General features: G+C 38.5%; 1 protein-coding gene across 1 annotated transcript in view; it reads left to right on the forward strand.

Moving 5' to 3' along the window:
• Window positions 1-15,431, forward strand: part of MSH2 (mutS homolog 2) — a 76,595-nt gene that overhangs the window by 33,709 nt on the left and 27,455 nt on the right. Inside the window, exon 8 of the mRNA XM_072768271.1 lies at window positions 12,194-12,303. Coding sequence (XP_072624372.1) covers window positions 12,194-12,303 — 110 coding nt within the window. The remainder of the gene's footprint in view (window positions 1-12,193; window positions 12,304-15,431) is intronic.

Genomic DNA, 15,431 nt, shown 5'->3' on the forward strand with positions numbered 1-15,431 from the left:
TGCTGTACTTTTCTGATTCCATATATCCTCTGGCCCTATTCTAATAAGATCAACTGGGAGCACAAGAGGATTGACCAGTATTAGGACTATAATAACCAGATTATCATGGAAGTAGGCTTTCAAAACAATTAATTCACTCTTATCCACTTACATCAGCTGTTTTAAACTTTTTCTCTCCTACATCTCTTCCTTCCCATAGTGAAAAAAAGAAAGAAAAGCATCCTTGGCCCTGTGTCCTCTTGTACCTGCACCTCTTTTTCACTATCCGTTCCCAGCCAAATTTCTGAAAGCCTACATTTCCATCTCCTGTTTGCTCAACTGCCTTCCAGCCCTGACCACAACACTGAAATGGCATTTGCTGAGTTACTTATTGTTGCTAAATCCAACAAGCACAGTCTAGTCATTATATTCTCAGCTTTCACTGCTGAGTTAGATTTTTTTTTTTTTTTGAAGATTTTATTTATTCATGAAAGACACAGAGAGAGGCAGAGACACAGGCAGAGGAAGAAGCAGGCTCCATGCAGGGAGCCTGACGTGGTACTTGATCCCTTGATCCGGGTCTCCAAGGATAACGCCCTGGGCTGAAGGTGGTACTAAACCACTGAGCCACCTGGGCTGCCCTTCCTTCCAGTTTTATGGAACTATAACTAACATATAACATTGTATAGCTCTAGGTGTGCAACATGATTTGAAAGATGTATGTATTGGAAGTAATTACAGTTGACTCAGTTAACACCTGTCAACTGACATATTTTTTTTTCTTATGTTGAGAACTTTTAAGATCTAATCTCTTAAGAGCTTTCAAATATACAATACAGTATTTTTAACTATAGGTCACCCTGCTATACATTACATCCTCAGAACTTAAATCTTAGAACTGAGAGTTTGTACCTTTTGACCACCTTCCCCCATTTGCCAACTCCCAGCTGCTGACAACCACCATTTTCTATTTTGTTGAGATTAGTTTTATTAGACTCTACGTATAAGGAGACCATAGTGACTTTCTCTGCCTGACTTCTTTTACTTAGCATAATGCCTTCATGGTCTAACAGGTTGTCACAAATGGCAGGATTTCCTTTTTTAGGACTGATATTTCTGTGTGTGTGTGTGTGTGTGTGTGTGTGTATCACATTTTCTTTATCCATTTATTCGCCAGGGGACACTTAGGTTGTTTCCATGTCTTGGCAGTTACAAGTATACTGCAGTGAATAAGGGAGTACAGATCTCTTTGAGATAATGATTTTGTTTCTTTTAGATATATACCCAGAAGTAGAATTGCTGAATCTTTCTATATTTTGCTTTCACCTTAAGAGTCTTCCACCCCAGTTCTGTTTTGGCCCTTTTTTCATTCAGTACCAGTAATTTTAAAGCTGGGAATTTTTTTTTTTTCTTTAAAGCTGGGATTTTTTTATACAAGATTTTGTGTGTGTGTATTTTTTACTGGGAGAAGATCTGTAACTTTCATCAGATATTCAAAAGCATATGTAAACCCTCCTCCCCCCACGAGAAAGAGTAAAAAATACTGATGTGCACATTCTTTGGAGACTCTTTCTTATTCTCTGGAATAAACACAGAAGTTAGGAATTGGGCTTAAGAGTAGCTTGGCTTTCTTCCTTCTGCATATGTGTGTGGCTCAGTGTACTTGAGAGTTTTACAACAAATCAATAATTTCCTACTTTTTTTGGGGTTACAGTTAATATATACCCGTGAGAGACATAACATTATCTAAATCAAAAGCTTCATATTATCATTTTGGCAACTGATGTTTGCTTTATGGAATTTGTAGTCACCCAGCCTAGAGAATATTAGAGGAGGAAGACTGTACCCAGATGTTATGGTGCTAAGAGCTAGGTTATTTTCTTTCTATAAGAAACATTGGAGGGGACACCTGGGTGGGAGGCTCAATCGGTTGTCTGCCTTCAGCTCAGGGTCATGGTCCTACAGTTCAGGGATGGAGCCCAAAAGAAAAAAACATTGGAGACTCCAAGTGTGCTGTAGTTATTAGGAACCTAACCTGAGTTTTTTCTTAAAAATGAACAAAATGGAGGCTCCTGGCTGGCTCAGTGGAGCATGCAACTCTTGATCTTGGGGTTGTGAGTTTGTGCCCCAGATTGGGTGTACAGATTGCTTAAAAATAAAAATTTTTAAAGATGTATTTATTTGTTGAAAATTTTTATTTATTTGAGAAAGAACGATAGAGACCATGAGCAAGGGCAGAGGAGAGGGAGAAGCAGAAGCAGAAGATCATGACCTGAGCCGAAGGTACACAAACTGAGCCACCCGGGCAGCCCTAAAAATAAAATCTTTAAAAAAGGGGGGGGGGGCATTTGGCTGAGTTCAGCATAGCTCTTTAGCCTACTGATTCCATGGACAAAGCTAAAACTGAGGCTAAATTATGAGGGAAATAAACCAAATACACTGTTCTTAAAAGCAGAATCATGATTTAAAAAAATTCTTTTTAGGGGAGACTGGGTGATTCAGTTGGTTAAACATCAAACTCTTGGTTTTTGGGGCAGGTCATCATGATCTCAGGGTTGTGAGATTAAGCTCCAAGCCAGGTAAGGGCCTGTTTGAGAGTTTCCTCTCCCTCTCCACCTCTCCCCTCCCCATGCCCACATACACTGTCTCTCAAAAATTCTTGAATTTTAGCGTATTAGTATATTGCTAGAAATTGAGTATATTCTCCTTACGGTGTTTTGGGTTTTTGATTAAGTCTAGGTTTGAAGTTATATTAACATTATTCCTGAAAAAAATTAAAATAAATTCAGAGACAGCAGAGGGCAGCAACAGTCTAGAAAGGAGATTTGCATTGAGTAATAGAAGCTCTACTCTAAATCATCTCTTATAAGAAATATTATTATTTTTTAAAGATTTTATTTATTTTTCATGAGAGACACAGAGAGAGGCAGAGACACAGGCAGAGGAAGAAGCAGGCTCCATGTAGGGAGCCCGACGCAGGACTCGATCCTGGGTCCCCAGCATCACACCCTGGACCGAAGGTGGCGCTAAACTGCTGAGCCGCCCAGGCGTCCCAAGAAATAGTTACTTGAAAAATATATTTGGCTTCCCTTATTCCTTGTAGCTTTTATTTTTATTTTTTTTAATTTTTATTTATTTATGATAGTTAGAGAGAGAGAGAGGCAGAGACACAGGCAGAGGGAGAAGCAGGCTCCATGCACCGGGAGCCCGATGTGGGATTCGATCCCGGGTCTCCAGGATCGCGCCCTGGGCCAAAGGCAGGCGCCAAACCGCTGCGCCACCCAGGGATCCCTCCTTGTAGCTTTTAAAATTAAAAAGTTGAGGCAAAACCTCAAATAATGGTATTATATTATATGCATTTAGGGCAAATTTCTGATAGTGCTTGAAACAACTCCTCTATATTTTATTTTATTTTATTGATAAGTTTTATTTTAATGGCCATCATTCTGAGGCACATAACTTTTCCCTCTTCCCATATCCAATTAACCAGGTTTCTGTTTAATTACTTCTTAAAAGCCTCACATTTGCTAGTTTCCTTTTGTGATTTATACCTCCTCCTCAGGGAACCCATAGTAATGTTTCCTAGCTCATCTGATCATATCACTTCTTCCCCTTCAGTTCAGAACGCATTAATTGCTTCCACTGACCTGTAGAATCAGAGTGGTCTGCTCTGCATTTTAATAGCAAGTGATTGTTTATTGACGTTATTTTCCAAGAAGGTTGTACTTGTTTTTAGTTCCAGTCACAAGATTTATAAGAAAATTTCTTTCTATCCTCACTAACACAATTTGCTTTTTATTATGGTGATTAGCTGGTATGTTTTGGTGGTTGATATATCTTGTTGGGAATATTTAGTGGGATCTGGGTGTGAGATTATTTGGATGGAAGGACGGAGATGTAGACTATTGGCCCAAGAAAGTATACCAAAAGATAAAATGAGAAATTGCTATAATAACTGATGGGTGAGAGAAAGGAAAAATAATCGTACGAAGTTGGGACAGTAAAGGAAAACTCAGTTTTATTCCTGTCTTTTCCTCCTGTGAATTTTTTTCCTGTGTCTCCCGTTTGCTCTCACACAGAACGCTATACTTCTATCACCACATGTGTAGAGCTTTTCCCTTTGCTTCAATTTTCTGAGACACCAGCTGGGTATCCTACAATGTAACTAACTCAGTTCTGACATTATCTATCTGGAAATTGTAGCAGATCCCACAGGTTAAGGGCTAGTCCCATAAGAAGCCTTTTGCGAGCAGGGGTTATCACCTGTGCTTCTGACCACTTGGCTATGGATTGAAGGTTCCTGTGATGCCCACTCCTTGGATTTGATTAATTTGCTAGAGCAGCTCACAGAACTCAGGCAAACACATTTACCAGTTTCATCAAAGGTGACAGATGAATAGCTAGATGCAGAGACACATAGGACCAGGTCTGGGAGGGTCAGGAGTCTCTGTCTTTGATTTGGGTTGCATTTACTCAACTTGGAACCTCTGTGAACTCCCCGTTATTAGAATTTTATGAAGGCATCTTCATGTAGGTATGATCAGTTATTAGCTACATTTCTAGCCCTCTCCTATCTCTGGAGGATGAAGGGATGGACCTAAAAATTCCAAACTTACAGTCATGGTTTGGTCTTTCTGGTGACCATCCCTCATCCAAGGAGCCCACTTAGAAGTTACTCTTTTATTTTAGGTAAACTCTACCTCAACTTGGGGCCCAAATTCACAACCCCGCGATTAAGAGTTGTATGCTTTACCTATTAAGCCAGTCAGGCGCCTCTAGAGTCAAACGAGTTGCTCCTAATGCTCTTCACATTGAAGAAATTACAAGGGTTATAGAAACTCTGTGCCAGGAACTGGGGGTAGAGACCAGTGTGTTTTCTATTATCTCATAGGGACTGCTAGCACAGTTGTAAAATGATACTCATAAATAATCAGTGGAATCAGGAGAAAAAGTCATTATAGGGGAAAAAATGTAGAATTTTGTTAAAATGACAGTAGTAATAAAGGAAAATGAGAGGTGGCGTCAAAGAAGGTATTGCTTGCAAAAATGGGGGAGCTGAGACAAGTTACTGTCCCCAACAAAAGGAATGATGGGGCTGGAGAAACAGACAAGAGGATGAGTGAAGGATGAGAGGCCCATACTCCAGAGTGGCTGACAGTAGTGAAGGAAGAGCAGAGATGGCCTTGTGCCCAAGGTCATCATTTGCAGCCTTTTAATCATTTAGACATTTTACCATGATTTACCTGCACTTCTACTTCTGTTGGCTTCTTTGTTTAATTTGGAATTTTTTGGCTCCGACCCCATATTTTGTGAATACTTAAACTTTCATTAGCAGTATCTTGCCGTCATTGTTTCCACTTACGTGGACTTTTATGTTTTTACTTTATTTATTTTTTTATTACGTGGACTTTTTTTTAAAAATTTATTTATGATAGTCACAGAGAGAGAGAGAGAGAGGCAGAGACATAGGCAGAGGGAGAAGCAGGCTCCATGCACCTGGAGCCCGATGTGGGATTTGATCCTGGGTCTCCAGGATCGCGCCCTGGGCCAAAGGCAGGCGCCAAACTGCTGCGCCACCCAGGGATCCCTTACGTGGACTTTTAAATCCATTTCATAAATTCATTAAAGAAGTCAGGTAAAGTTTAATGATGCTTAATAAAACTTTGAGATTGAAATTAATAATACAAAGAATTGGGGGATCCCTGGGTGGCGCAGCGGTTTAGCGCCTGCCTTTGGCCCAGAGCGCGATCCTGGAGACCTGGGATCGAATCCCACATCGGGCTCCCGGTGCATGGAGCCTGCTTCTCCCTCTGCCTATGTCTCTGCCTCCCTTTCTCTCTCTCTCTGTGTGACTATCATAAATAAATAAAAAAAACTTAAAAAAAATAATAATACAAAGAATTTATGTAAAATTAGTCAAGGAAATGGAGATCTAGAATAAATTGTTTAAATCTTTGTTAATTGAAACTCATGTCTTTGGATTACTGTTTACCGTTTATCTATTAATACTTAATAGAATAAAATGTTAATGTCAACTTTATAATTAATTTAGACTTCAGGTTGATTTTCTCAGTCATGGTCTATTTGAATAGCCTGATTTAGCAGACTTGTGAGTAGTGCCAGACCTTGGATCTGAGGTCAGTGTCAGGAGGGCATGTAGAAGGAGGCCCCTCATATCTCTTGTCCAGAACTGTACTGTAGTTTATTTTGACTTTAGTGTTACTTGCTCATTGAACTTAGTCTCATAATTGTTTTCTTTTAATTTAAAAATGTTTTATTTGAGTACGGTTGACATACAGTGATCCAGGAGTTTCAGGTGTATGGATAGTTATTCAGCACTCTGTTATGCTGTGCTCACCACAAGTGTAGCTCCCATCTGTCACCATAAACACTATTAAACAGTACCATTGACTGTAATTCCCTGTGCTGTACATTTCATCCTTGTGACTTATTCATTCCACAACTGGATACCTCTGTCTCCTACTCCCTTTAACCCATTTTACCCATCACCCCACTCCCTACCCCTCTGGCAACCATCAGTTCTCTGTATTTGTGAGTCTGTTTCTGCTTTTTGCTTGTTTATTCATTTGGTTTTTTTAGATTCCACATATAAGTAAAGTTGTATGGTATTTGTTTTTCTCAGTCTGACTTATTTCACTTAGCATAATACTCTCTAGGTCCATCCATGTTGTTACAAATAGCACAATATTATCTTTTTTTTTTTTTTTTTTTATGACTGAGTGATAACGCTGTGTGTGTACCACATCTTTATTCATTCATCTGTCAATGGACACTTGGGTTGCTTCCATATCTTGGCTATTGTGAATGATGCAGTAAACATAGGGGTGCATGTTTCTTTTCACATTAGTGTTTTTGTTTTCTTTGGGTAAAAAAAATACTCAGTAGTGGAATTATTGGATCAAAGAATATTTTTATTTTTAATTTTTTGAGGAGCCTCCATACTGTTTTCCACAGTGGCTGCACTAGTTTACATTCCCACCAACAGTGTGTAATGGTTCCTTTTTCTCCACATCCTCACTAACATTATTGCTTGTCTTATTTATTCTAGCCATTCAGCAGGTATAAGATGATATTGTGCTTTTGGTTTGTGTGATGATTAATGATATTAAGCATCTTTTCATGTGTCTGTTGGCCATTTGTATGTCGTCTTTGGGAAAATGTCTATTCGGGTCCTCTGCCCACTTTTCTTTTTTTTTTTTTTTTTTTTTCCACTTTTCAATTAATTAATTAATTAATTAATTTTACCACAGTGTTTTTATTGTTAGGCAAAGTCCTTCTCTTTCCAGGTCTTGGGTGTCTATACTTTTCAGGACAAGTTCCCTTACCCAGCTCCAGCAAAGGAAACATTTCAAGTCCCCAAGAAGCATTCTTAAAGCTCCTGAGAGAATAATAACAACTCTTCCAAATGCATCCTATGAAGTCTAGAATCCCTACCAAAAATGCTCACAGATGCAGACTGACTCCTGAACCCAGATGTGGGACCCATCTCACTTGTTGCACATCAGCAGCACTTCAAGTTCCTTGTTGTAGACCAGGAACTTCTGGAAGCCACTGGGCAGTATGTGCTTTGTTTTCTTGTTGCTCCTGTAACCAATGTTGGGTATCAAGATCTGGCCCTTAAAATCTTCTGCGTACCCTATTGTCAGTGCCTTTGGGTTTCCGCCAGTTGCACTTAATTTTGATATATCAGTCTGACTGGTGCCGGATGAACTTCTTGGTCCTCTTTTTAACGATCTTGGGCTTCACCAGAGGTCTGAGGACAGCCATGATGCTCAGCAATAGATGGCTGCCACCTCTGCAGGCAGTGCCGAGGAAGAGAGGAGCCCTCTGCCCATTTTTAATTGAATTGTTTGGTTTTTTGGTCTTGAGTAGTATATGTTGTTCTTACGTATTTTGGATATTAACCCCTTAATGGATATATCGTTTGCAAAGATCTTCTCCCATTCAGTAGGTTGCCATTTTATTTTGCTGTTGGTTTCTTCACTGCAAAAGCTTTTTATTTTGTGTAGTCCCAATAGTTGATTTTTTGCTTTTGTTTCCCTGGCCTTAAGAGACCTTTCTAGAAAAATGTTGCTATAGCCAATGTCAAAGAAATTACTGCCTATGTTTTCTTCTAGGAGTTTTATGGTTTCATGTTTCAGTTAGGTCTTTAATTCATTCCAACTTTATTTTTGTGTATGCTGTAAGCAACTTAAGTTATAATCTTTTAGTGGCTGGCAGTGAATCTGAAGTTCCTACAGAAATTATTTAATTATTTGATTACTTGATATTTCACATTTTGATGCACTTAAGAAGCTAGCAATTAATTCCTTGTGTCATCTTTGGTATGCTTGCTAGGTGAGTGTTGTGTGTATCAAAACTAGTGACCAGCTATTGTATCACCAGTCCCTTCTTTCCTTCAACAAGTCATTCATTCTACAGATAGTTAATTTGTTCCAGACATTGTTCTAGAAGGTACAACATAGATGTGACAAATGTCTCTGTTCTTATGGAGGGTCAGTGATAGTGGAAGGATAGAGGAAGACAGACAATAAGCAAATCAATAAACAAGAATTTCAATAGTAAAAAAAAAAAAAAGAATTTCAAGTAGTAATAAGTACAGTAAAGAAAATATGTTGCTACGATACAGTAACTTGGCTGGGGCCAGGGAGACACTAGATCTGTTGGTCAAGGATGGTTTCCCTGGATTGCTATCTCAGTTCCGCAACTTGAATGACAAGAAGGAACCAGCTGTTAAGATCTGAGGGGAGGCCAGTGGACCAGCTAGTGCAAGTGCCTAAGGCTTGATTTGCTGATGGAGTGAGGGAAAGCTAGAGTGGTCAGGCATGAGATAGAGAATAAGGGCCATGTTAGGAGTAGAGGCCTGTTTGAAGTTTTTAACTTTGTTCTGTGGAAATTATACTGAAACACACATCAAAATATAAAACAAACTCTTGATAAAGAAATAAATCCCGGGCAGCCCCGGTGGCTCAGCGGTTTAGCGCCGCCTTCAGCCTAGGGCATGACCCTGGAGACCTGGGATCGAGTCCCACGTCAGGCTCCCTGCATGGAGCCTGCTTCTCTCTCTGCCTGTGTCTCCACCTCTCTTTCTCTCTCTCTCTCTCTCTCTTTCTCATGAATAAATAAAATTTAAAAATCCTTTTATTAGTGCATTAAATAACATGAATGAAGTTCTAAGGTCTTAAGTTTTGAACTTAATAAGTTTAAATGATACTTAAAATTATCTCGAAACTATAATATGATATGAAAATAGATCTGGGATTTTGATGACAAAGACATAGGTACTGGGAGTCCTACTGTGGTTTATTGTGCACGTTAATAATGGAAGGAAATGTCAGATTCCAGTTAGAGGTGGAGAAGATAGAGAAAAGAAGGTGGAATTTATTTCTTTTCCGTGTTTATGTAGTACTTTGAACTTAAGCCTCTGTAGTCCTTGCGTTAAGACCCTGGAATAGGGATCCCTGGGTGGCGCAGCGGTTTGGCGCCTGCCTTTGGCCCAGGGCACGATCCTGGAGACCCGGGATCGAATCCCACGTCAGGCTCCCGGTGCATGGAGCCTGCTTCTCCCTCTGCCTGTGTCTCTGCGCCTGTCTCTCTCTCTCTGTGACTATCATAAATAAATAAAAATTTAAAAAAAAAATTAAAAAAAAAAAAAAAAGACCCTGGAATAGATTGTGTAGGGCTTTCTAGGCAGTGATAGTGAAAAATGGAGTTTACCAAAAAAAAAAAAATTGATGTTCATCACTTGAATGGATAAATAGAATGTATCTATATCTAAATAATGCAACATATTTGTCAATAAAAAGGAATGAAGTACTGATGCATGGTGCCACATGGATGAACCTTGAAAACATTATGCTATGGGAAGCCTGGGTGGCTCAGTGGTTGAGCGTCTGCCTTGGGCTCAGGTCATGATCCTGGGGTCCCAGGATCGAGTCCCACATGGGGCTCCCCATGGGGAGCCTGCTTCTCCCTCTGTGTGTCTCTCATGAATTCATAAATAAAACCTTTAAAAAAGAAAAAAAAAACATTATGCTAAGTGAAAAAAGCAGTGACAATATCCTGTGATCCATTTATGTAAACTGTAGGCAAATTTATAGATAGAGTGAGTGGATTGGAGGTTGCCTGGATTTGGAGGAGTGGGAGGAGGTTGGGGGATGATGGTAGGTTACTGTTAAGGGTATAGGGTTCCCTTTGAGGGCAGTGATAGTGTTTTAAAATTTATTGTGGTGGTGGTCACACAAATCTGTAAATAAACTGAAAACAATTGGATTGTACTTTTTTTTTTTAAAGATTTTATTTGTTTATTCATGAGAGACACATAGAAAGAGAGAGGCAGAGACATAGGCAGAGGGAGTAGCAGGCTTCATGCAGGGAGCCCGATGTAGGACTTGATCCCGGGACTCCAGGATCATGCCCTGGGCCGAAGACAGGCGCTAACCCGCTGAGCCACCCAGGGATCCCCGGACTGTACATTTTAAAATGGAGTGTTGTTTGGTATGTGAATTATATTTCAGTAAAGCTATTATTTTTAATTCAAAAAACCATAACCATTTTGGGAGAAGAAAAACCTAGTTGGAAATTGGCAGCTGGGGCTCAGTATAAGTTATAGGTAGGGGAAAGAATTCAAAATGTTAAAGTTTGCAGGATAGGGAGCAGGTGAGCTCAGAAGGGGCTTATTGAGTCTTGAGCTGCAGCAAGGTTGCATGCAGCTTTTTCAAGTCTAGGATTCTTGTTCCTCCTTTGAGATGCCCTGTGAGAGTATTTGTTTCTAACAAAGGTCAGTTTCATAAAAGTTAAAGATTTGAACTGGGATACAGAATTTAGTTTAAAAAAAAAATTCTTTTAAACACCAGCAAATGTTTTTGTACTTTTCATCTATACCCTGCTTTTCTGTGTTTCTTAGCATAGTGGTAGATAAGTACACTGGCCATTAAGCCAGTCTGAGGTCTTCAAATAGTGCTAAGTTTACTCTTGACTATGCAAAAGTTTGCCCTTAATCACTGCAAAACATTAATGGGCTAGGAAAAAGTCATTTGTGAATCAGTGCCACCTCTGTGCTTTGCTTCCATCATTCCCCTATTTACCAATAGCATTTGAGCTAGCTAACTCAGAATAAAGAACCAGGCGTTGAAGCACAACAGACATTATGTGGGCAAAGTGTTGTTTATAGACTGTCTAAATAATGTTTCACACATATGTACTATTTTTTTAAATATGTGTAGATGCTGTTGTGATTAATAAAACATGAATTCTTACGATAATTTTGCTGACTTCATAGTAGCTTTTCATCGTTTTCTCAATTAAGAGCTAATATTTCTAGAAAAGATTGGGAACTATTGCTTTGGAGCACAATGCAGTAGGGTAGAGATCACTTTCACAATTCTTATAAAAGAATAATTAGGTATCAGGAAAAAAATCCTTGCAATGTAACCAATAACAATACATAGTAACTATAGCTGAGCTCCTGTTAAATGTCAAGCAGTATATTAAGTGTTATGTGAGTTATCTCACTTATTCCTCTTCTGGGTAGCTGATGTCATTACTCCTGATGACACGGGAAAGGGGCTCAGAGTAACATGCTCCAGATCACAGAGCCAGTAGGTAGCAGAGTTGGGGTTGGCACCCAGGTCTGTAGTCAGGCATTTCACACTATAGACTCCATTGCTTCACTTACTCCTTCTCATATAATTGCTCAGCATGTGCTCTTAAATAGCATCAAAGTAAAGTGCCAGTGTAAATACTAGGCTTGATTAAACCTCTGTTAATTGGAATACTGTATTATTAATGCAAATTAGGGATATAAGGTAAGTTAGAGGCATTTTATTTTAATGACTTTGACTTTGGGGTATTAAATCCTTTTGGAGGGGTATTAAATCTATGAAGAAATACAATTCATTTAATTGTAATTAATATCATGTTTCTGCATCTCTAGTGCTTTGTATGAAGGAGATTACAGACGGGGGGGCAGTGTTTGTTAGTACAAAGCTTTGAGTGCCAGATGATCTCCTTTTCTATAAAATAAATACTAAACATTTGAATTAAAATATGGGAATAAATAGTAACTTTGGAGACTTGCTGCGCTATTTGTGTTTTTTTGGATCAAATACTGTTATCTCAGATGAATTTTTATGATGTGTGGCCTTGTATTTTTTAAAATAGAACTATTTTATTATTTTTTGCTTTCTTTTAGGAAAACACCAAGGTTTATTGTTGGCAGTTTTTGTCACTCCTCTTATTGATCTTCGTTCTGATTTCTCCAAATTTCAGGAAATGATTGAAACAACTCTAGATATGGATCAGGTATGTAATATACTCTTGAATTCAGCAGCAAAGTATTTTTGAAATGCATGTCAGAAGACTTCTCAAATTTCTTTGTTAGTACTTAAAATGTTATTTTTGAGAGGCATCTTTGAGACCGTGGATGTAAGATTAAGTGATGGGTAAAGTTTGTTGTTTTCTTAACAATAACAGTTGGTTTAGAGGATTAACAGAGGAAATAAATGTTGGGCATAACTGGCCTGGTTAAAGGAAATCTCCCAAATAAAAGATTTCACATGAAATCTGAATTTTGTTTTAATTTCAAGAGAGAGGGAAAATTGTAATCACTGAAGAAGAGAAGATAAAGGTAAATATGGAACACAAGAGATGGCAGCTTCTTGGTTTATTTTCCATGTAGGGAAGTCTCTGGGGGAAGAGGTTAGAATATGTGTGTATCTCCTAAATAGTTGTTGATACACTAAAAAGTTAACCATACTCTAATACTGTTGATGTCCAAATTTCTTGTTAGTTGAGAAGAGTATTTAATAGGGTGTAAGAGATCTATATTCTCAGGTCTTTAACAATGTTAAGCAGTAATTTGTATATAAATATAAAGTGGGAATAGTTTCTGAAATAGTTGAAAATATCCTTGTATGAAAATGAATTTGAAAGCAAAATGTATGAAATGGTAAATTTTACTCTGTTTAAAGTTTGTTTATAGAACAAATTTAATATGGGGCCATTGAATATACTGTTTTTCAAATATGTGACTTTAAAAATCATTATCTTTAAATTTTTTTACACTGAATTTCCTGTCAAAAATGATTATGCAGGAAATATGAGCTGTCACATATTCAGCTTAGTTCTGCTGAAATCCTGCAGTTGACTTTGCCCTTTGTGGCCAGCTTTATTCTTCTAAAAGTTGCCATGCTTTTAATACTGTGGGTCTCAAATGTAAGCATGTTACCAGAATTGTCTGATGGGTTTGTTGAAACAGATTCCTGGGCTCTGTCCCAAGAATGAGATTCTTTCCATCTGGGGGAGGGCTAGAAAATTTACATTTCTCACATGTACCCAAATGATGCTGCTTGTCTGGGGACCATACTTGGAGAACTACTTGCGAATAAAGCAAATTACTTCTAATAAGTTAGGAGTGCAATCCTGTTTCATTTCACCAATTTGCAGCTTACTGCAAGTGCTGTGCTTTAGGGCAATGACTGGGTATCATCTGGCCAAAAGTTGGTGTGTATAAATTGAGAAATTTTAAGAGTTTCTTAAAGTTTGTAGTCCTTCTGTCAATGTACACGTCTTCTTTTGAAGACCCTATGCAACTACCCTTTTTTTTTTTTTTTTACAGCTGCCTTTTTATCTGGGTCATCACATTCACAGCCTGCCCAGTAGATGTGGAGGCCCTGCCTAATAGGACCTCTCCTCTCCTCCCTCTCCTTCTCTTAGTACAAAGCTGTCTCCTGCAGTAAGCAGTTTTCATTATACACAGGGTATTAGCTATTACTATGATAATTGCAAAAAGCAGCAGGATGATAAAATGTTGGATACTTTTGCTTCATATTATGCCTTTTGATTTATTCCTTTCCCACCTTCCTGCCTTCCTTCCCTCCTGTCATGTGGTGTTTTGACCTCATAGATCAGCCCTTTGGATACATACCTATGGACAACAAAAAAGCCAAAATGATGGTATGCTAAAATACCAGAATATAAATTTTCATTTTAATTTTTAAAAAATATTTTATTTATTTATTCATGAGAAACACAGAGAGAGAGGCAGAGACACAGGCTCCATGCAGGGAGTCCAACATGGGACTCTATCCCAGGTCTCCAGGATCACACCCCGGGCTGAAGGCGGCGCTAAACCACTGAGCCTCTGGGGTGCCACAAAATATACATTTTTAAAGTGTTTTCTTTATTTAAAGCTTTTCTACGTGTAAAGGCAACACATAGTATTAGAACAAGTGAAACAAAATGCTATGAAGAACTATAGAAGCAAAAGTGACCATGCTTCCCTCTTGAGATAAACAATGTTGACAGCCTAGTGTGTTTCCTCCAGCTCTATTACATTGACTTTCCTTATTGTGGATTAAGATTTTTTACTTTGACCTGAAATACTTGATACGTATCTGTTAAACTAGACTATACTGTGACTGTAAAATAGTAGTCAGTGTTAATTCTCCAGTGATGCTGTAGGATTAGAGTGTTGTAGGATTTTGTGTCTGGAAAGAGTAGATTTTAGGAAGGCAAGCTGTTCAATTATGTGGATATAGACTGGAAAAGAAGAGGTCATTTGTCCTAATTTCATTGTCCCTCAAGATTATGACAAACTTTGATTTCTTAATCTGAAAGTAGAACATTAAGTAGTTAATTTTGTAGGGTAGAAAAAACTTTTCTGCTCTCTTCTGTTCATTGTTGGAGGTATGCTAAGTTAAACTGTTAGATTAGCAAGAGAACAGACAGATTTTTGAGTTCATAGAAAAGTAAGATTCAAGGAGGCTGTTAGAATTTGGGGTTTATAAAAAAAAGAATTTGGGGCTTATGCACTTGCTTGGGGAGGAGAGAGAGAAAGCGCACTTTAGGGTAAAACATGACTTTTAGGAATGATTTATGAGCCCTTTGGAGAATAGATGGAGGATATGATAATTTTTACTACTTGATTGTGAAACTCCCTGGGAGGAGGGGATTTACAACAGCTGAGTTCTTTTGGGAGGCTCTGCTTTTATGGAGATGAGAGAGTTTAGAAACAAGATCTATTCTCAGATACTTCATCTTGGAATAAATTTTATGTTACTACGGCATATTCTGGACCCCCCTCATTAACATTAAGTACTGTGTTGATAAGATGTGAGTTGTGGGTTACCCTCACCACCACCACCCCCCATAGACTGTTGAAGGCTAAGCTCAGTATCAGTTGGGGCTCTTTCTTTTGCACATAAATTAAAACTCAGTACATTCTAGCTCATGAAATGAGAAGTCTACAGATAGAATAGGCTTTACCTTATAGTTGCTTGATCCAGCAGCTTATTGATACCATCCAGAGGATCTGATTTCTTCATCTTTTCTATCTTTGTGATATGAATTTCAACTAAATGCTGGTTCCTTTTCGGACCTAAGTTGGCTACCTACCAGTAGCAACTCATGCAACATTTCAAGGAAGAGTC

The sequence above is a fragment of the Canis lupus genome, chromosome 11, assembly GCF_048164855.1.
Source record: "Canis lupus baileyi chromosome 11, mCanLup2.hap1, whole genome shotgun sequence".
Taxonomy (NCBI): domain Eukaryota; kingdom Metazoa; phylum Chordata; class Mammalia; order Carnivora; family Canidae; genus Canis; species Canis lupus.